This window comes from Schistocerca nitens, chromosome 1, assembly GCF_023898315.1.
Source record: "Schistocerca nitens isolate TAMUIC-IGC-003100 chromosome 1, iqSchNite1.1, whole genome shotgun sequence".
Lineage (NCBI taxonomy): Eukaryota > Metazoa > Arthropoda > Insecta > Orthoptera > Acrididae > Schistocerca > Schistocerca nitens.
In genome coordinates, this window is record NC_064614.1 from 458,818,137 (window position 1) to 458,838,872 (window position 20,736).

The window sequence follows — 20,736 nt, forward strand, 5'->3', positions numbered from 1 at the left end:
TTCTATCTTAGAAGCTTTCTTGGTGTCCAGTAGCTTACGCGACAGTTCATTGGCGAAGGGGAATTCTAGTAACGGATCTGTGTCTTACTGAACATTCCACAGCCGATGATGAAAGTTTTGGGCCCCACTATGAATGAGTTGCTGTATTGCCTTAATATAATTAATCTGTCCTGCGAGTTAATACCACGGTTATACAGAAAGTACGTTTTGCTACAGCCCTAAACAGAATGGAAACATAATCATCTGGAAAGCATCACTGGAACGGATCCAGCAATAGCTAAGATATTTCTCATTACCTTGGTATCAACTTTCGGATTCTAGTACCATACCAGTCTGCTTACTGGGATTGGAACTGTAGTGTGACAACCTCTCCAGTTTTGCTTAAATGTTCCGGACAGTAACTTCTTCAGATGTACGGTAGATGTAATGTGTGGGAATAACGACAGAACTGTACAATGCAGCGACAAACGGTTCCCAGTGGAACGCCTGTTGCAACTTTGACGTGCAGAGAGCAGTTATGTGGCTGAGTGGATCAGAACACCAGAACATAGTAAACTGTACCATTTTTTTCTGAACGGTGCTTTAACAGAACCTGCAGCCGGATATTTCCAAGCAATGAGTACTCTGTTCTGTAATCTTAAAGCGACGGTTGTCCTTCACGCGCTGCTCCTCCTGCTACTGAAGGCAGTCGTGGACGAGGGATGCCCACCCAGAGATTCTTCATCACAGACGCTTTCACAATTTTCGTGAAACTGCATTAACCGTCAACACATTATATGGTTTTCTTGCTCATGACGCCTGTCCTATTCATCAGAGCCGGTGGTGACTTTGAAGCAGAGTTACGTTGTGCGTTCTCGCAAACTTTGTCACATACCAATTACTCGACTCCGTGACAGATAGCACTAATGTACATTAATTCAACGATACTCGACTCTGGGGTAGCCGGTTCGAATCCTGATGCTGGAAGAAATTTTCATCGCCACTTTTGGCCAGCGAAGTTAGAGGGAGGTGGGGGTGTGTTGTTTCTGCTCACCAGACTTCGCATCAGTATCCTGGGCTACACGCGAAACCTCTCCTATGTGTCTCACGCAGCGCGGGTACTCTGCACTGTTGACTGTGATTAGACCGTCAGATGGTGACGCCACACTCGGCAGTTTCCTTTGGTTATATTCAACAGGCTTTCTGACGGTACCGGGTCTCACCGTCCCGATTCTCTCATCGCCATCAGCAACGTACCGACTCCCTGAAACTACACAAGCTGTCATCACACTCATTTACGCTCAACACTGACATTATCTGGACAGCGCTTGTAGATCTAGATGAGAGAGGTCCGCTTGTGGTGTTCGCAGCGCCAGTGGTGGACCAGCCGGTGACGCCGCGGCCGCCGTCGTGCACGCCGTCGCCGTGCGGGCCGAACGCGCAGTGCCAGATGGTGGGCGGGGTGCCCGCTTGCTCGTGCCTGCCCGACTACCGCGGCTCGCCGCCCAACTGCCGGCCCGAGTGCGTGCTCAGCTCCGAGTGCCCCAGCCAGCTGGCGTGCGTGCGCCTGCGCTGCCAGGACCCGTGCCCCGGCTCGTGCGGCCACGGCGCCGAGTGCAGGGTCCAGAACCACGTGCCCGTCTGCACTTGCGGGCCGGGACTCACCGGTGACCCCTTCTCGCGGTGCGACCCCATCCCGGTCACGCCCAGCACCGAGGCCACCGTCACCGACCCGTGCAGTCCGTCGCCTTGCGGTCCTAACGCCATCTGCAGCGGCCAAGGGGAGTGCACCTGCCTGCCCGACTACCAGGTACGTTCGAGGTCCACCCTCGGTTGGCCACTCACCACTGTTTGATGGGTGCGCAGCCAAAACCGAGCTCTAAAATTAATTGTAGAAGTGTGACTTTTCAGGCTTTCCCGACGGACCTGTTGCAAACACAGTTCTCGGGTTCGCCGCCGGATTATATTGCGCAAATCCCACAATATTTCGTCGATACAACTGTTCGACATCATCAGGTGGTGGTAGATGTTGTTCTCACGACTAGAAGACGCGATTTAAGGTAATCGCGCGGCGGCGGCGAAATTTATCAGGCGAGGAGAAGGCAACACGCGTGAGAGGGAAGACGCTCGCAGTTGGAGGAATGCAGCTCCAAGTAAACTGAGAGCTTCTTCCCGCGCACGCGTATTGCCTGCTCCTCGCCCGATTAATTTCGGCCCCGGCATGTGATTATCAGCAGTCGCGTCTTTTAGCAGTAAGAACAGCATTTACCACCACCGGAAAGTGTCGGAAAGTTGTATCGACGAAATATTTTGGGGTTATACACAATATGATCTGGCAGCAGATCCGAGAAGTGTACTTGCAATTATAAAAGAGTTATTCAAACAGTCTGTTAGATACTGAATAGGACGAACAGTTTCAGTTTACTTGGATGCACAATATCAGAGCGGCAATAGTTGGTGCCTGGACTGGCGATTTCGGCGTGTGCGCCATTTTCAGAGTATAAATTAACACGGGGCGTGTGAATGCATATTCTTTATTGTTTACCCTTACATAGATGAAGTGAAACATACGGATATGTGTGCATACTAGGACGATCTCCTCCTAATAGTAAAAAAAGTGATGTTTGAAAGTCTTTGCATTAAACGTCTAGGGCCGGCCGCGGTGGTCTAGCGGTTCTAGGCGCGCAGTCCGGAACCGTGAGACTGCTACGGTCGCAGGTTCGAATCCTGCCTCGGGCATGGATGTGTGTGATGTCCTTAGGTTAGTTTGGTTTAAGTAGTTCTAAGTTCTAGGGGACTGATGACCACAGATGTTAAGTCCCATAGTGATCAGAGCCATTTTTTAAACGTCTAGGGGTGATATATCACGTCGTGGGGAACAACTTCTGTTAGAAACAAAATGTTCGCTGACGGATCGCGATAACTCTAGGCGTCCTGTAGTACTCGCCGGCCTGAGGAGGACAAGACTTCACCTATCTAGCAGGGTCTACTGGCCACATCTGCTGCATATCACATCCCTAGTAAATTGATAAAGTGATTTTCAACAATAAAGCCTAAGAATAAGTGTCTTTAAGCGGAAAACGATAATTTAGAAGCGAATCAAGAGTTTCGATTGACTGAGCCTTTCACGTGGAGCAGATGACTGGTTTATAGGCAACACGTATAGCATTCGCACGTCACAGAATTCCTGTTCCCTGTCGCCTCTCAGTGGCATAACCAATGCCAATCGCCGCCGGGAGTGTCATAGACAATTTTGTCTCTAACAAAAATTGTTACCCATGACCTCATCTATCACTCCTAGACCTTTGATGCAAAGTCTTTGAAACATCCTGAATGCCGACGCACTTCGTGTTAAGTTACACACTGTGAACAGCACACACTGAAATCGCGATTGTGAGATAAACAAGTAAAAAGCCAGGCGGGGCATGACGTCGTTTCTAGACACACATAGAAACTAGGTGCTTGATCAAAGACTGCTGGCGAAGACACTGTCCAACTTGCATGTCGATTTCACGAGGTTCCTCAGAGCCGTTTAGGCGAGTACGTAGCTGGTTCCTCAACTCCTAAATACGTGGGAACAAATTGAACCTAATTCACACAAGCTGCAGACGGATGGAGTAGACAACATTCTTTCTCAGACGATTAGATTAATGTGATATTGATGAAGGACTAAATTTCATCGGGAGAGATACGGGAACGGTATATATCAATAAATTTTATCTCATAGTCTCAGTTGCATAGGTCATAAATGATAACTAGCCTCGGTCATGCAGTAATCATATTCAGATCTGCAAATAAAACTAAAGTAACAATATGCACTTATTTAAGTAGATAAATAAATGGACAAAACATTTACAGAAATCCGATATTTTAATTTTACCTGAATAGTCATAAATTGTGATCAGCGAAAAACTTTCAATAATAAACACTCAGCCAGGAGTTATATGTTATAAGAACGTCTACTACACCAACCCGAAACTCTTTGTGGCAGCTTCTGATCGTGCACAACATATTACAAAAGCCAATTCGTATTGCACAAATATTTATTTCACGGATGGCGGGAGTAGAATTGGGGAGAGGGTGCGCGGGGAGGGGGGGCAAGACACAAGTATGGACCATGGACCATTAAGTTGTTAAAATAAATTTCATTCAAAGTACATTATTAACATTAACAGTAAAAGTAAAAACACCTCGTTTTGATGAGCATATGATGATATTCATAATTAGCACATCTTGTGCATAACGTAAAAGAATCGTTATCAAACTGTTGAATATGCATTACTTTTTTTAAAAAATTGACTACTCAGTAAAAATTATAATTTCGAATTTCTGTTAATGTTTTCTTATTTTAATTTGACCTGTGTATAAAAAAGTGTTGTAGAACGAGAAGTGTTTATATGTACGTAAACATGTTTACTCACATTGTGCTTCAAAAACCATGCATCCACCAATGGAAACAGACCACAATTAACCTAAATCAGGAAAAATAATAAATTTAGACTGTCAAAACACCTGGAGATGTTCCACCAGGTTCCGAAATGGATCGAGCATTGAAACAGAATCACTATTATGACTGAAGGCGGTTGTTCTTTATTTTATCCTTTTGTTTACCTACTTAAACAAGCAGTTATTTGTATTGGGTTAATATATGTGAGTGAGGAGGGTGTTTACTGAGGAGCACCTGATGCAGGGCAACCCGTACGAGGAGTGCCGGCCGGAGTGCGTGACGAACGGCGAGTGCCCGCGCGACAAGGCGTGCCTGCGCAGCAAGTGCCGCGACCCGTGCGTCGGCACCTGTGGCCAGAACGCGCGCTGCGACGTCGTCAACCACATCCCCGTCTGCGCCTGCCTCGACGGCTACACCGGCGACCCCTTCACCAACTGCAGAATCGCCCTCACAGGTGAGTACCCCGACCATCCTGGTCTACTACTTGCTTTCAGCCGTTATACTCTGTTCCGTCATTCTTACCCCAAAGAACTCTACGAACATATTACAAGAAATCATATTGACGTTCATAGAGATATGAATATTCGATAGATGTTTTACACAAAACCAAGAAGATGATTTTTCGGAACAAGAATTGCACTCAAGTAAAGCCGAAAAGTCAATTTTTCAACGAAACGGGGTGAGAAAGTGCCATGGGCAACAAGATAAACCGAGAAAAGCGACAATTTATATACGCCAAGAAAGACAACACTATGTACAGGGTGATCAGAAACAGTCTGAAAAGCTTACAAGGATGTTGTAAGAGGATTGTGCTGTCAAATAACTGCTAAGAAAAAAATTCGATACGTTGCGCCGTTTCCGTGGTATTTAGGATCGAAGTTAGCCACTCAGGTCATTGCACGCGCAAATTTCAGCAGTCTTCAAGAAGCTGTCTCGCCGAACGTGTTCTTCGTTTCGTTTCCTCAAACCGAACAACGTAGCTTTCGCTCGTCTAACTTAAATTTTATCGTTTCCGAAAACGATACACTTGAACTGGTAATGAGGATTTGAAAAAGTGGTAACACACGGGGGCACAGATGCCTAAGCGTTACCGCTTTTTAGCGCGTTCAAGTGCTCGAATTGAGCGCGCAATGATCTGATTGGCTAACTTCAATGCCAAATAAGTAGGAAACGGCGCAACATGTCGAATTTTCTTTCTGACAATTATTTCTTGGTTCAACCTCCCCAGCAATATTTATCCTATGTGTACATGGAGCCAGCCTAAATAAATACTGCTCAACAGGTATTTCATGCGTAGCTCAGTGCAAACGTAAAATTTCGTTCGCTTTCTTGTTGGAAAAGAAGTTTTTTATAGTGGAAATTTGCTTCTCTATCCGACAGAGCAATCCCAAACTAGTCTACAGCAGTATTCGCTTTGACGATATGTTTTTAGCAGGGACAGTTAAACATGAAGACTAACCAGTGCTCCAACAGCGACTGAGTAATACTGGCGCTTGGGCCGTCTTTTGTGACGTCACACTCCACGTTGTGTCTATGCTGCCGCCATCCGCCATGGAACAGCGTTACTTAGGTGTGTGTGTGTGTGTGTGTGTGTGTGTATGTGTGTGTGTGCGTGCGTGTGTGTGAGATAAAGTTAGAGAGAGAGAGATGGTATGGAGGCGGGGAAGAACAGGCGTTTACAATCCTTCCGAGTACAGATGATAATGAAATGTATGAATGGAAGCTGCTTGTTAGTAGAAATCGTTAGTTAAATGTGATGCTGAAGTGTTCTCTTCGGCAAATTTATATATATTATTTATATCTCTTCGACCATCAACAAGTGTTATTTGAAACCAAGACGTCGGTGACGTAACGCAAACTCCCTCCTTGCTAGAGAGGTAGTTATTCTTAAGTGCTACCATCCCATCTTATCGACGCCGCTAGATGGACCAGACTATTCAAGGGGTCGACTGTCCTCGCCGAACTAAAAGGTACTCGTTCGAGTATCGGTTCGTCCTACCTGCAGCAAGCTGCGCACGTGTTGAAGTTAGAGGTGCCTTTTTGTTGCAGAGAAACCGCCGTCTCAGACTGACCCGTGCAGGCGGTCGCCTTGCGGGCCCAACAGCCAGTGCCGCGCGTCGGACGGTCACGCCGTGTGCTCCTGCCTGTCTGGCTACGTGGGCGCGCCGCCTTCCTGCAGGCCCGAATGCGTCGTCAGCGCCGAGTGTCCGCAGACTCGCGCCTGCGTCAACAAGAAGTGCACCGACCCCTGCCTAGGTTCCTGCGGCCTGGGAGCGCGCTGCGAGGTCATCAACCACAGCCCCATCTGCTCCTGCCGACCTGGCCAGACTGGCGATCCGTTCCGAAGCTGCCAGGACCTACCACGTGAGTGATTAAATCCAGCACCAGTCAGTAATAACATTTCCGGACTTCCTCACTGTGTCAAGCTTTGCTCTTCCTCTCTTCACACATCTTGAACAGCACTGAATTCAAATTTAAAAGGCACCCATCGCTACGACTCCAGTTTTGAAGTTTTTGTATACAATAAGTTTCCTTTAATTTCCGTCTATGGTCACAAACTTTTGTTAACAGATTACCGGTTTCGGTCTTTAATGACCATCATCAGATCTGTTTCATTGTATACGTTGTTAGAAGCTGCAAGGCAGCAGTGCTACCTGTTTTCATAGTTCCTTTGCTGACAATCCGTTACTGCTATCAGGCGCGTGAGGTACGAAATACATCTGCTAAAGTCGGATCTGACGGATGAAACAATTTTTCGTGTGCTTTTCAGCTCTTGAACACGTTGGAGACTTTATTGATGCCACTAATACGATGATTTTGTTTTATAGATTGTGTTCCCAGTACTATCAGGGAGATTTCTTGGGTGAGAGGACTGGAAACTGTTCCTTGATGCCAATTTGAAGGAGGAGCAGAGGTCCAGTTTCAAAATGGTTCAAATGGCTCTGAGCACTATGGGACTTAACAGCCGTGGTCATCAGTCCCCTAGAACTTAGAACTACTTAAACCTAACTAACCTAAGGACATCACACACATCCATGCCCGAGGCAGGATTCGAACCTGCGACCGTAGCAGTCGCGCGGTTCCGGACTGCGCGCCTAGAACCGCGAGACCACCGCGGCCGGCCCAGTTTCAAAAGCCGACATCAACGATCAGGAATAGGATGTGTTCTTTATGCATTTCCACTACTATCTAATGACGCCTTAAGTAAAAGTTGAAGCAAAATTTGGTTATCATCGTCAGATCCGCTGCTCTTGTGTTTCACAAATGTCTTACCAACTACCCTTCTACTTCGCTCTCGGACGTAAGCGAGTGCAAAGGGGCAGAGTGAGTGACAAACAAACGGTGCGCGTGAAAGTTTAAAATCTGTATTTTCGGAAGGTCATAACTGCTTACTGGCAGAATTATGGCCCCAATGTTCCCCAGTATCGATTGCCGTGGCCGATATGTTGCTTGCGCGTTTTTTCTTCAAAAAATATGAGATCAAGTTGGTGATGTTTCCTTGCAAGTAGCAAGTAGCCCCATCACAGGTAGTGCGCGCCTTTTGCCTAGTTTAGGCAGCAAGTACGGAACTCATCTGCAGTTTTGGTTTGTAAATCATTCAGTTGATTACCATTTTATAGAGCAGTGTAGTAAGCCAATATATGTATCAGAACAGTGAGCTTAGAGTGACCGTTAGAAAGACATTTCGCGTCAAAATTACCATTCGGGCAGTCTAAGATGTCTCTCGGTAGACAGCTAACGGGAGTCGTTTAGTCGATAGGAATATAAATTTTTTGATGGGTTTTGAATACTTTACGGTTGCCGCTAACAGTAGCTAGCAGACATATTAGTCTTTAAACCGACAAACATGTCAGGATACAAGATTATTTCAAACTAAGTTACATGTAACGTTAATTCTGCATGTCACTTTTTTTCGTTGATGCAGACCCAGTGAACACAATGTAGTTTTCTGCGTAGAGTTGGCAATGACCAGAAGGGAGTCAGTATCAATCGACAACATTCCATTTTTGTCGATTCAGTTACACCCAGCAGACACTTCAATGAGCGTCTTCTCTGTAGTACCATTTCTCTTTTTTGGGAATTGGTTTGTGAGCTCCAGCCCTTTTCCAATGTAGTGTAGCGAGAATTTCTCTGGCAAGTATTCTCGGTTTTAGGGAAAAAAGTTCTGTAGCAGTCTGGTTTTAATTTATTTATCTTTTGTCCTTGTTGCAAATTTCGGAATCGTAGCCCCATTTTCAAGCAACCATTCCTACCGTCAGGAATAGGAATATAGTTTTATCACACAATGTAGGCTTTCATGGCTGGTGCTGATTTCACTTAAAACTTTCGAGCTTATAGCCCGTGGTCTTTGCATAAATTTTCCCCTAACGTTTCACCTACAACTATGGGAGACATCTTCAGAGGTAAAGTGGCGAACTACCGCTTTACCTCTGTAGAGGTCCCTCGCAGTCGGAGGTGAAAAGTTCGGGGAAAGATTTATGCAACGATCACGGCCTGTCAGCCTGGAAATATTAAAGTGAATACAATTTTAGTTTGGCTCTGACCAGTGGTGATGCCGGGGCCCAGCCTAACGGCTCGACTCATGGAAGAAATTCTTTGTTTAAATGCAGCTAAGGCTCCAAAACTAGTAGCAAAGACGAAAGATAAATGAAATTAAAAAAAGGGTATCTGTGGAACTTTTATTTCCTGAAAAACAAATATTTTCACAGCTTCTGACCCGCCGGTAAAATTCTACTTGAAAAGTAAAGCAGAAGATCATGAACACCATATGTGACTGTTGCTTCACCCGCAGCGCCGACGAAGGATGAGCCGGTGAGCCCTTGCGAGCCGTCGCCGTGCGGTCCGAACGCGCAGTGCCAGCCGGCGGGAGGCGTGCCGTCGTGCTCGTGCCTGGAAGGCTACGTCGGCTCTCCGCCCAACTGCCGGCCCGAGTGCGTCATCAGCCCCGACTGCCCGTCAAACCTGGCGTGCGTCAACGGCAAGTGCCGCGACCCTTGCCCCGGCTCCTGCGGCGTCAACGCGCAGTGCCAGATCATCAGCCACGCTGTCACCTGCATATGCGCCCCTGGCTACACCGGCGATCCCTTCGTGCAGTGCACGCCACACATACGTGAGTTGACATCTCAGTGAGCTCCCACTACCTGAACGATAGTATTATTATAATTTGCTGCACAACACCACATAACGACACTTGTGAATCTACGATTACTTGGGTGCCGTAGCAGAATCAAAAACATTCCAGTAAACATGGACCCGCAAACAAACCGTTTACGAGCTACTTGCTTTGCTACGAGCTGCTATTCACTTCTTTAGAATAAAGTGGGGCAAAACAGTGTATATTAGCTTTTAATTTGTATAGATTGTTTCCAGTGATCAGTAATTTCGCATACAGGTTATTCACATCTCTTGTATATTCAAGAAAATGATACTAGTCCGGTTTCAGCTTAAAATAAACCATCTCAACATTAAAATTATAGCCTCATTAGTTACAAAATACCCTCTTTTGCTCCATCCCTGAGAAAAAAATGGGTTACCCATTTACACGAATGGAAAAAAGTTTTATTCTACTGTAAAATGCAAGGTGGTTATCGTTGAATTGTAGCTACCCACGCACATCCAGTGTAGGCTGTAATTATTTTATACCAGCGAAACTTGGTAGATATACTAATGCGTTAACGTGGAACCGATTTACTCTGGAAAAAAACTAGTTCCAGTTCTGGCCACCAGATGCCAGTGTAGCGCTCTACAGCATCTTCAGCGTCTTCGGTGCTCATATTGGACGTATTAAGAAAGCGGCGGCTAATAATAAAATCAATATTATGCTAATTTTTCCAGTGTTAATCGGTTCCGCATCAACGCATTACAATTTATACCAAGCTGCGCTGCTGTACGATAATTACAGCCCACACTGGACCTCTGTGAGTAGCTGCACCCACCATATATGAAAACGTATAGAAATCTTTAAAAATACAATTTCCACAAATCTATTTTAAGTAGGAATTTTCGCAATATTACACTAATATAGGAAAATTTCTCAATAACTGGTCGTAATAAAAAACAGAAACAAACTTATTAAGAACAGAAATCGCAGATGAAGTGCTTGTCTTCTTTCTCAGTAGTGGAACGTTGCTCATGAGTCCAGCCACGACAAGATAGACACTCGATCCATGACTCCTGCGATAATGTCGAAATATAGCCTATTACAAAATATGAATGCTCAATATGGGACTCCTTCGCCCAAGGAAGTCAAAGGATCTTCTATATTTTCATTTTCATTTTTTTTAATTTTTTTTTTTTTTTTTTTTTTAGCTGATCGAGTCTTCCCAACTGTCGTTTTCTGCTTCTGCTTCCTTATCACTCGGCCCTCGTCGATGAGTTTTTCGTTTCTTCTTTTCCGCGCGTTGCAAATAATTTTTAATATGGGGAGAGGTCAGTATTACTGTATACTATCAGTGATTTTCTTTGCACTCTTTACCAAGTCAACCTTTGGAGGTCGCATTAAAATCTTTGGTGACAGAGAACGACGCTGACATACCAAACGTTGCAGCAATCGCAGCCAATCTCCCCAGTGTCATATCTGAAGTTCCAGAAACAGTTACCAATTCATCTTATGATTTTGGAAATTTTTCGGTTGTAGAGAATTGGGAAACCTTGTCTTGTAGCGTATTGGTTTGAAGGAAGTCCTTAAAATGTCTCGGCCTTTGAGACTCCCCTTGTGGTGTTTTGCTTTCTGTTTGGTGCGGTGAACTCCACCTGATGTACCTCGTTTTGCCCTGTAGTGGAAAATTGAACAAAACATAGCATTAGAAAGTTAGCATTCACATTATGACTATCATAAAAACATTGAAATACACTGGAAAATTTGCTTAATCGAAATTATTACTTATCTGTTTCTTATCAGGTACTGTTTCTTTTCAAAACTCTGCTCTTACAAGTTCCAACACACAAAAAACGTTTAAAAAGTTTGGGAAGAAAAGGAACAGGCGTCCGCTAATAACGATTATGTGCGATTCCCCGAAATATCGGCTGTTAGTAGTTTCGAATGTTATCAGTGCAATGGTAACCACAGATCTGTAGGTACCCTGTTTGACCTGCGTATCTGGTCTAACCCCAGTCTTCCCTGTGGAATACTGTCGAAGTTAGTACAAATGTGATTGAAATGTAAGCTCTTCCATTCAGTCTCCGTTTAATTAGACTCAAGTATCAATTCCAGAAAATGGAAGGTCACAGATCTGTAGGTACCCTGTTTGACCTGCGTATCTGGTCTAACCCCAGTCTTCCCTGTGGAATACTGTCGAAATTAGTACAAATGTGATTGAAATGTAAGCTCTTCCATTCAGTCTCCGTTTAATTAGACTCAAGTATCAATTCCAGAAAATGGAAGGTCCCAAATTATGGAATACTTATGTTTTAAGGACTGGGGAAAGTACTGAGTATGACACGTAAGGAGTTGCTGTTAGGCAGTTGAATCTGTCGAGTGTCAGTGACTGCAGACATGACGATGAGTGTGCATTGCAGCCGCCGAGGAGACGCGCAACCCGTGCGAGCCGTCGCCGTGCGGCACGAACGCGGTGTGCAGCCAGCGGAACGGCGCGGGCTCGTGCGCCTGCCTGCCCGACTACCAGGGCAACCCGTACGAGGCGTGCCGGCCCGAGTGCGTGCTCAGCTCCGACTGCCCCACGGACCGCGCCTGCCAGAGGAACCGCTGCGAGGACCCCTGCCCGGGCGTGTGCGGCCTCAACGCGCAGTGCTCCGTCATCAACCACATCCCCACCTGCACCTGCCTGCCCGGCTACGAGGGCGACCCCTTCGCCACCTGCACACGGACGCCGCCGGCAGGTAAGCAAAAACGACGCACAGTTTCACAAATTCGGCGGTCATCTTGTAGAGCTTCTAGTAGGCTCTCTACAGATATTATTTTGAACAAAGAGAGAGAGAGAGAGAGAGAGAGAGAGGATAGCTGAGAAAACGCAACTTATAAAGCAAGCGTTTATATTTTCTGTCTGCGGTCACTTATCACGCAGCTGCTGAGCTGAGGATACCTGCGCAAGATAAAGGCAGATTAGGGCTTTTACGTCCCGTTGTCAAAGAGACTATTGTAGACAGTGCACAAGCTCAAGTTCGAGAAGAGTGTGGAAGTAAACTGACTGTGCCCTTTCAGGCATCCATCCAAGCAGTCACATAATTTAGGGAAATCACAGCACAGCTAAATCTGCATGGCCCTCCTGAATATGAGTCCAAAGCGTTACCACTGCGCCACCTCGCTCGATGCACCTGCATGCAAAGTCTACTACGATTCACATGGCATATCGAGAATGAAATGGTTTCAAGTAAACAAAACCCTCAGCATAGTTTATTACGGCGATAAGGGATGCAAAGAGTTAATACTATATCAGCTTTTCTCCGTCTCCAACATCTGGCAAAAACAAGTTGCAGAAATGAATATGCTGAGGAGTAGAGAGCAAAATAGATAAGAAATGAAAGAGTGCGCCGTCCGGTGTGGCCGAGCGGTTCTAGGCGCTACAGTCTGGCACCGCGCGACCGCTACGGTCGCAGGTTCGAATCCTGCCTCGGGCATGGATGTGTGTGATGTCCTTAGGTTAGTTAGGTTTAAGTAGTTCTAAGTCGTAGGGGACTGATGACAGCAGATGTTAAGTGCCATAGTGCTCAGAGCCATTTTTTTTAAATAGTGCGTTAAGAGATACAATTAAGTCAATCTAGAATAATTAAACATTCTAACGCCAATCGTGAAGATACACAGGATATTCCGAAACTATTCATTCAAATTTATACAGGAGGTAGAGAACATCATAACAAATATATTTCGATAAGCAACACATGGTCTCTGAAGTCAGCTTGCAATGTAAGGGAACATTTTGTTAGTGGTGCAGATGTAAGCTGTTGTGTCAGTATCACTGACTGGGAATGTGCTCCGACTCAGAGGCTGAGTAGCTGGAGTTGTGTTTGGCAGTGACGACGCCGCAGACAGTTCGAGAACCTTGTCAGCCGTCGCCGTGCGGTCCCAACAGCCAGTGCCGCGCGGTCGGCGGCCAGGCGGTGTGCTCGTGCCAGCAGGGCTACAGCGGCGCGCCGCCCAACTGCCGGCCCGAGTGCGTCGTCAACGCCGAGTGCCAGCAGACGCGCGCCTGCCACCGCTTCAAGTGCGCGGACCCCTGCCCGGGCACGTGCGGCCTCGAGGCGCGCTGCCAAGTCATCAACCACAACCCCATCTGCTCCTGCCCGCCCGGCTACACAGGCGACCCGTTCGCGCGCTGCTACCGCCGACCGGCCGAGCCGGTGCAGCCGGCCACTCCCGTCGACCCCTGCAGGCCTTCACCGTGCGGGCCCAACGCAGACTGCCAGCCACAGGTAAGCACTTTGTGCTGTCACTGCTGCGCATGCTTTTAGAATGTGGAAACGTCTTTGCTATTGTGCTGTTTGCGACTTTCCCGACGTCACGTCGGATAACGTTGAATAATATCCTGGCCACTCAAGTTAACTTCTCTGACTAATTTGAATTATTGTTGCTTCATCTGATTACTAAGACACACATGCGGTAGACATATTCACGTTTTACATACACCTCCACATTTCCTGCAGTTCATCTAGCTCCAAAGCCTTAGGATGTTTGAAGCATTCGCAGCAAGTTCTGGGAGAATAAGAAGGCAATGAACAACAGCGGATCGGAGAAGTGAGTGTGCGAGACAGCTTTTCCCAAATATCTGATGTAGCTTTTGGATCAAATACTCAGTTGTCTGTTGAAACAGGTTCTCTTTGATCCTGTCAACGCATGTGAGATTTACGTGTCTGTGAATTGCTAGGGAGAACGTAATTGTCTCTCTACGCATTCCAACTTACTGTCTGTTCCGTTGGTCTTGGTGACTACATCACAATTTATGGAACAAAAAGATAACGTGGTAGGCAATAACCTGTTTAAATCCACGTAATGGTAGAGTTTGAAATATTCTGTATTTCCATATAAGCATTGGCCGGCCGAAGTGGCCGTGCGGTTAAAGGCGCTGCAGTCTGGAACCGCAAGACCGCTACGGTCGCAGGTTCGAATCCTGCCTCGGGCATGGATGTTTGTGATGTCCTTAGGTTAGTTAGGTTTAACTAGTTCTAAGTTCTAGGGGACTAATGACCTCAGCAGTTGAGTCCCATAGTGCTCAGAGCCATATAAGCAGCCATAGCAGGACCAATCTAAAGGACTTTCCACATTCAAATTGTGAACATCTTTCAGGATAAAGTAGAAAACGTAGCTTTTATTGCCCCTTTTGCTTTGGCATATTGCCAAACAGGTAAGACAGCATTCCGTTTGCCTACAGGGAGACCGTCCTTCGTGTTCCTGCCGACCTGGCTACATCGGAGTGCCGCCCTCGTGTCGACCGGAGTGTGTAGTCAACACAGACTGTGCACCAACGAAGGCCTGTGTGGCTGAGAAGTGTCGCGATCCTTGCGCCGGCTCGTGCGGCTTCGGCGCCGAGTGTCGCGTGCAGAACCACATCCCTACCTGCACCTGCCCTGCCGGTATGACTGGTGACCCGTTCGTCACGTGCACGCAGCTCGTGGGTAAGTACTACGGCAGCAATGTTTCCGGCTTGCAAGTAGAAGATTTCGCTTATCATTTAAGAAACGATGTTGCAATGTACCCTACACTTGACGAAGAATAATATTTATCATTAAGCATGGGGTCTGTCTGAGTCAACTGAGAAGTAATGAACATTTACATTCCAGTTGACTTCTCAGAATTTCCCAGTATGTTCGTGTTGGATTAGAATGGGCTTAATTTGAGTACAAAGAATAAGTGGAGGAGAGATCATAATCACGTGGCACATTTGATCTCTCTGAAGGCAGAATTTGGGTAGCTCAACTCAGATATGATAACCTCGTGGGATTTTGAGGTGAGTCAAATCATATCTGAGTCTAATGATGATACTGATTACGACTGAGGCAAATGCAAAAAACACAGCTTTAACGCTGTGTAAAATATTTAGCACGAAATAATGTTCGTTCTCCTTCTATGTGAGAAGTTCTGGCTGGTAATTGTTACATGCCCTAACCAATTACGTGTTTGCTTTCCGTGTTCTGACGAATGATATCAGACGTCAGCGCACATCTTTTCCTTTTAATCTGCGACATCGGAACGACAGGAATTGTACTGTGTTAAGTCGTTTCTGAAAAATGAGTAATTCGTGTGAATACGAATCTTGTGAAATTTTTGTGGATTTTGGTGCCACTGGATGTAATTTTGCTTGCAAATATTTGCCTGAAATTGTTCGAAAGATGTTTAATGTTTCGCACTGAGAGCTGGACGCTGAAAAGTGTTCTTGATGCTCGTATCTTCATTTCTCTTCAAGCGATAGCGCTATATTTTTCAGGTGACTGTACAACGCTAAAGAAGCATACTGCAATTTTAGTGACTTTACTATTAAGGCAGTATGCTGTTGTGAAACATCAACAAAGAGTGCAGTCGAAGTCGTAGCTGTGTAGAGAATTGTACCCACCTGTTCAGTTAGAGTGGAATATGCCCGCCCGGATGGCCGTGCGGTCTAAGGGAAGGAGCGCCGGTCCCCGGCACAAATCCGCCCGGCGGATTTGTGTCGAGGTCTGGTGAGCCGACCAGTCTGTGGATGGTTTTTAGGCGGTTTTCCATCTGCCTCGACGAATGCGGGCTGGTTCCCCTTATTCCGTCTCAACTACACTATGTTGGCGATTGCTGCGCAAACAAGTGCTCCACGTACGCGTACACCACCATTACTCCACCACGCAGACATAGGGGTTACACTCGTCTGGTGTGAGACGTTCCCTGGGGGGTCCACCGGGGGCCGAACCGAACAAGAACCCCGGGTTTGGTGTGGGGCGGCGGAGGGGTGAAGTGGACTGCGGTAGTCGTCGTGAGGTTGCGGACCACTACGGCTGCGGCGGGGACGGAGGCTCTCCGTCGTTTCTAGGTCCCCGGTTAACATAACATAACATAAGAGTGGAATCCTACACTTCTTTTTCAGACATAAATCTTAAACCTGTAAACTGTTGATTAAACAAAACAGAAATATCACGAAACAGGACCCTGTTCTTTCGAGTAATACTTTTGCAACATGAAGAGTCATTGTAAAAGAACTGAATATACACTCCTGGAAATTGAAATAAGAACACCGTGAATTCATTGTCCCAGGAAGGGGAAACTTTATTGACACATTCCTGGGGTCAGATACATCACATGATCACACTGACAGAACCACAGGCACATAGACACAGGCAACAGAGCATGCACAATGTCGGCACTAGTACAGTGTATATACACCTTTCGCAGCAATGCAGGCTGCTATTCTCACATGGAGACGATCGTAGAGATGCTGGATGTAGTCCTGTGGAACGGCTTGCCATGCCATTTCCACCTGGCGCCTCAGTTGGACCAGCGTTCGTGCTGGACGTGCAGACCGCGTGAGACGACGCTTCATCCAGTCCCAAACATGCTCAATGGGGGACAGATCCGGAGATCTTGCTGTCCAGGGTAGTTGACTTACACCTTCTAGAGCACGTTGGGTGGCACGGGATACATGCGGACGTGCATTGTCCTGTTGGAACAGCAAGTTCCCTTGCCGGTCTAGGAATGGTAGAACGATGGGTTCGATGACGGTTTGGATGTACCGTGCACTATTCAGTGTCCCCTCGACGATCACCAGTGGTGTACGGCCAGTGTAGGAGATCGCTCCCCACACCATGATGCCGAGTGTTGGCCCTGTGTGCCTCGGTCGTATGCAGTCCTGATTGTGGCGCTCACCTGCACGGCGCCAAACACGCATACGACCATCATTGGCACCAAGGCAGAAGTGACTCTCATCGCTGAAGACGACACGTCTCCATTCGTCCCTCCAGTCACGCCTGACGCGACACCACTGGAGGCGGGCTGCACGATGTTGGGGCGTGAGCGGAAGACGGCCTAACGGTGTGCGGGACCGTAGCCCAGCTTCATGGAGACGGTTGCGAATGGTCCTCGCCGATACCCCAGGAGCAACAGTGTCCCTAATTTGCTGGGAAGTGGCGGTGCGGTCCCCTACGGCACTGCGTAGGATCCTACGGTCTTGGCGTGCATCCGTGCGTCGCTGCGGTCCGGTCCCAGGTCGACGGGCACGTGCACCTTCCGCCGACCACTGGCGACAACATCGATGTACTGTGGAGACCTCACGCCCCACGTGTTGAGCAATTCGGCGGTACGTCCACCCGGCCTCCCGCATGCCCACTATACGCCCTCGCTCAAAGTCCGTCAACTGCACATACGGTTCACGTCCACGCTGTCGCGGCATGCTACCAGTGTTAAAGACTGCGATGGAGCTCCGTATGCCACGGCAAACTGGCTGACACTGACGGCGGCGGTGCACAAATGCTGCGCAGCTAGCGCCATTCGACGGCCAACACCGCGGTTCGTGGTGTGTCCGCTGTGCCGTGCGTGTGATCATTGCTTGTACAGCCCTCTCGCAGTGTCCGGAGCAAGTATGGTGGGTCTGACACATCGGTGTCAATGTGTTCTTTTTTCCATTTCCAGGAGTGTATGTTAAGCTATTCTGTAGTCTCGCTAATGTGGCAGTTTGATAGAATAAATATTATTACAATAAATTAGTAGTTTTATGTTGTCTTTTGGCAACCAAAGTCAGATTTATTTCATCCAGTAACAACATAATCCTATTAACTATAGCAACGTGGAGACAGTTTTGGTATTGGAACAGGATATAATCAAGACATCAGTCTTGGTGCGCGTCACATTGCCTCTCTTACCCGTACTAAGGACATCCGGTCAGCAGCGCTAAGGGCATTTTGTGCGTGTGCAGTGGAGAAGCCGCCGCCAGAAGACCCGTGCAACCCGTCGCCCTGCGGCCCCGGCGCGCGATGCGACGACGGCAGCTGCAGCTGCCCGCCCGAGTACCAGGGCGACCCCTACTCGGCCGCCGGCTGCCGGCCCGAGTGCACCACCAACAACGACTGCCCGCGCAACCGCGCCTGCACCAACTTCCGCTGCGTCGACCCGTGCGCCGGCACCTGCGGCCAGGGCGCGCGCTGCGACGTCGTCAACCACATCCCTACCTGCTCCTGCCCGGAGGGAACGTCTGGCGACCCCTTCACCCTCTGCCGAACTGTACAGGCTGTCGGTACGTGAATTCTCATGTTTTTACCAATACAACGGAGTAAAAAAAAACTATAGCATAAAGCCATAAGTGTGTTGACTAACGATTACGATTTTTTGATCCAACAAGCCTTTCTGCTGATGGACGAGTTTTCTTTTGTGTACAAAATGTCACAAAACGATGCCGACGAATTTCAAGGAGTTGTAGAGGCGGCTTTGAGCACCAGATTGTGCTTGGTCGCAAACATCATACACCGGCACAAAAGGTCGTCGCAGTTATAGGTGCCAGGCCGCCGCAAAGCCCACCCTTCACCCTCAAATGTGAGTTTCTACGCTGACATGACTAAGGCGAGAAGCCTCTAAAGTGTAGTTGCGAGATTTGAGGACATCTAGACGCCACCTAACCTCCTGAGTACTGTATGGCGCTTTGAGAGCGAGGTTATGCTTGCGGCCCGCCAAATTACAAACTCACGTTTGCTGCCGAAGGGGTGTAGCCCCCTAAAACTGCAGCCCTCTGTACCACAGCCGTTGTATAATAGTTTCGGACGTGGGTTCCTATACTCGTTTTGTTCCCACTACAACTCTTAGAAGTTTGTTGGCATCAATACGATACTGCAGTGCCTGTTGTCGTAAGGAATACAATCCTGTGTTACTTCCGAAGGAACACTGCATCGTACTTCTTCACAACATGTCAAAATGTCCGTGCCCTGTACGTAAATTTCGTAACGCGTACGGGTGCATGTTCTGACACATGAACGACGACGTCTGGAAGTTTGCATCTAGCAGTGAGTTGTGCACGGATAACCAAACTGATTAAGACCCGTAAAGTGAGAAATCTGTGTTCGAGTCCCAGTGCGGCACAAATTTTCATTGTCGTCATTCCATTATACAGCTGATGGTTGTCCGTATTCGCAACTGCGAATACATTTCATGTATCTGTCGGTATCGTTTTGTGACATGTATACCGTTAGCGTTCATTTCTCTGCTGTTTCTAAAGGCTGGTGAAGTCAGCCCAAACAGGGTTGCCATAGCGTGTATCGTAAGGCGGTCGTTACAAACGGGACATGTCGTTTACGTTCTCTTTACAGGCAAAATGCTGTCTTCTAAACTGAAACTGTGTATGTCCAATTCGTAAATCAATCCCAAAATAACCCGGCAACACACCTAATTCGACGATTTTTAATGATGGTGAAAGGAAAACATGAAGAATAATTTGCGTTCCCAGGAGTAAGTGAAAATATTCCGGTGCCGCATCGTGCAGTCTTATGGCATAGAAGAGCTTTCCTCCGTAGAGGTTGAGGTGCAAAACATTTTAGTTCAAAAAGTTATTCCATCACTTAGGTCATAAAATAAAGACCATCTAGTTTTGGAAACTATTCATACATTAGTTGCTATATATTAATCACCCAATTTTTTTGTCATGCCTCCAAAGGAATTATATAACTGAGTTGGTCTCATCTAGTTTTGCTGTTCTGGCTGCAAATGAAGGAGCATAATTCCTGTACCTCGGTGATTTATACATCACGAAAACAGCTTGGGGCTTACAATATGAGCCGCTGCTCACTCTTTGTCCACGTGTAAATGGAGTTCATATGTTCTTACTGAGTCAAAAGCTATATCGGATGAAAGCTTTAGGCGTCTTACGCTTTGTACAGGGTGTCTCACCTAAGAGTCGTCAGGTGCATCTTCTTTGGTATTTCAGCAGATTTTTGCAAATTTGTTTTTGAAGTCTATGCCTCGAGTCAACCCAGACAAATACTGGTGATCACGTCATTGTCGACGGAAAGCTTCGGTTTGTTTCCAGCAGTCTCAGATTAGTCTAGTACGATATTTGTTTCATCGATATGTATTGATAGGGACAGTAATACACGACGAATAACGAGACTCCAGCAGCGACTGAGCAGCGCTACTACATGGCGGCAGCTTTCGGCAGCTTTCGCCATTGGACTACTTGTTATTCTCCGTGTTTTACTGTCCCTGTTAACTTATACTGAAAAAACAGATATCCCACTAGACTAGTTTGAAACTGTTCTGTCGAATAAGCCCGTAAAATTCTACTTTAAAAATGATATTGTTTGTAACTGGAAACAAAACGTTGCTTTCCGTCGACAATGGGCGTCGCATGAAAGACTTGATGACCAGTGCTTTTTAGGGCTGATTCGAGCCATAGACTGAAAAAACAAAATAGCAA

At 47.0% G+C, this 20,736-nt stretch overlaps 1 protein-coding gene across 1 annotated transcript in view; it reads left to right on the top strand.

Moving 5' to 3' along the window:
• LOC126253539 (uncharacterized) overlaps positions 1-20,736 on the top strand; it is a 606,491-nt gene that overhangs the window by 400,463 nt on the left and 185,292 nt on the right. Inside the window, exons 90-97 of the mRNA XM_049954972.1 lie at positions 1,350-1,789; positions 4,670-4,880; positions 6,476-6,790; positions 9,219-9,536; positions 11,945-12,265; positions 13,398-13,795; positions 14,752-14,995; positions 18,253-18,570. Coding sequence (XP_049810929.1) covers positions 1,350-1,789; positions 4,670-4,880; positions 6,476-6,790; positions 9,219-9,536; positions 11,945-12,265; positions 13,398-13,795; positions 14,752-14,995; positions 18,253-18,570 — 2,565 coding nt within the window. The remainder of the gene's footprint in view (positions 1-1,349; positions 1,790-4,669; positions 4,881-6,475; positions 6,791-9,218; positions 9,537-11,944; positions 12,266-13,397; positions 13,796-14,751; positions 14,996-18,252; positions 18,571-20,736) is intronic.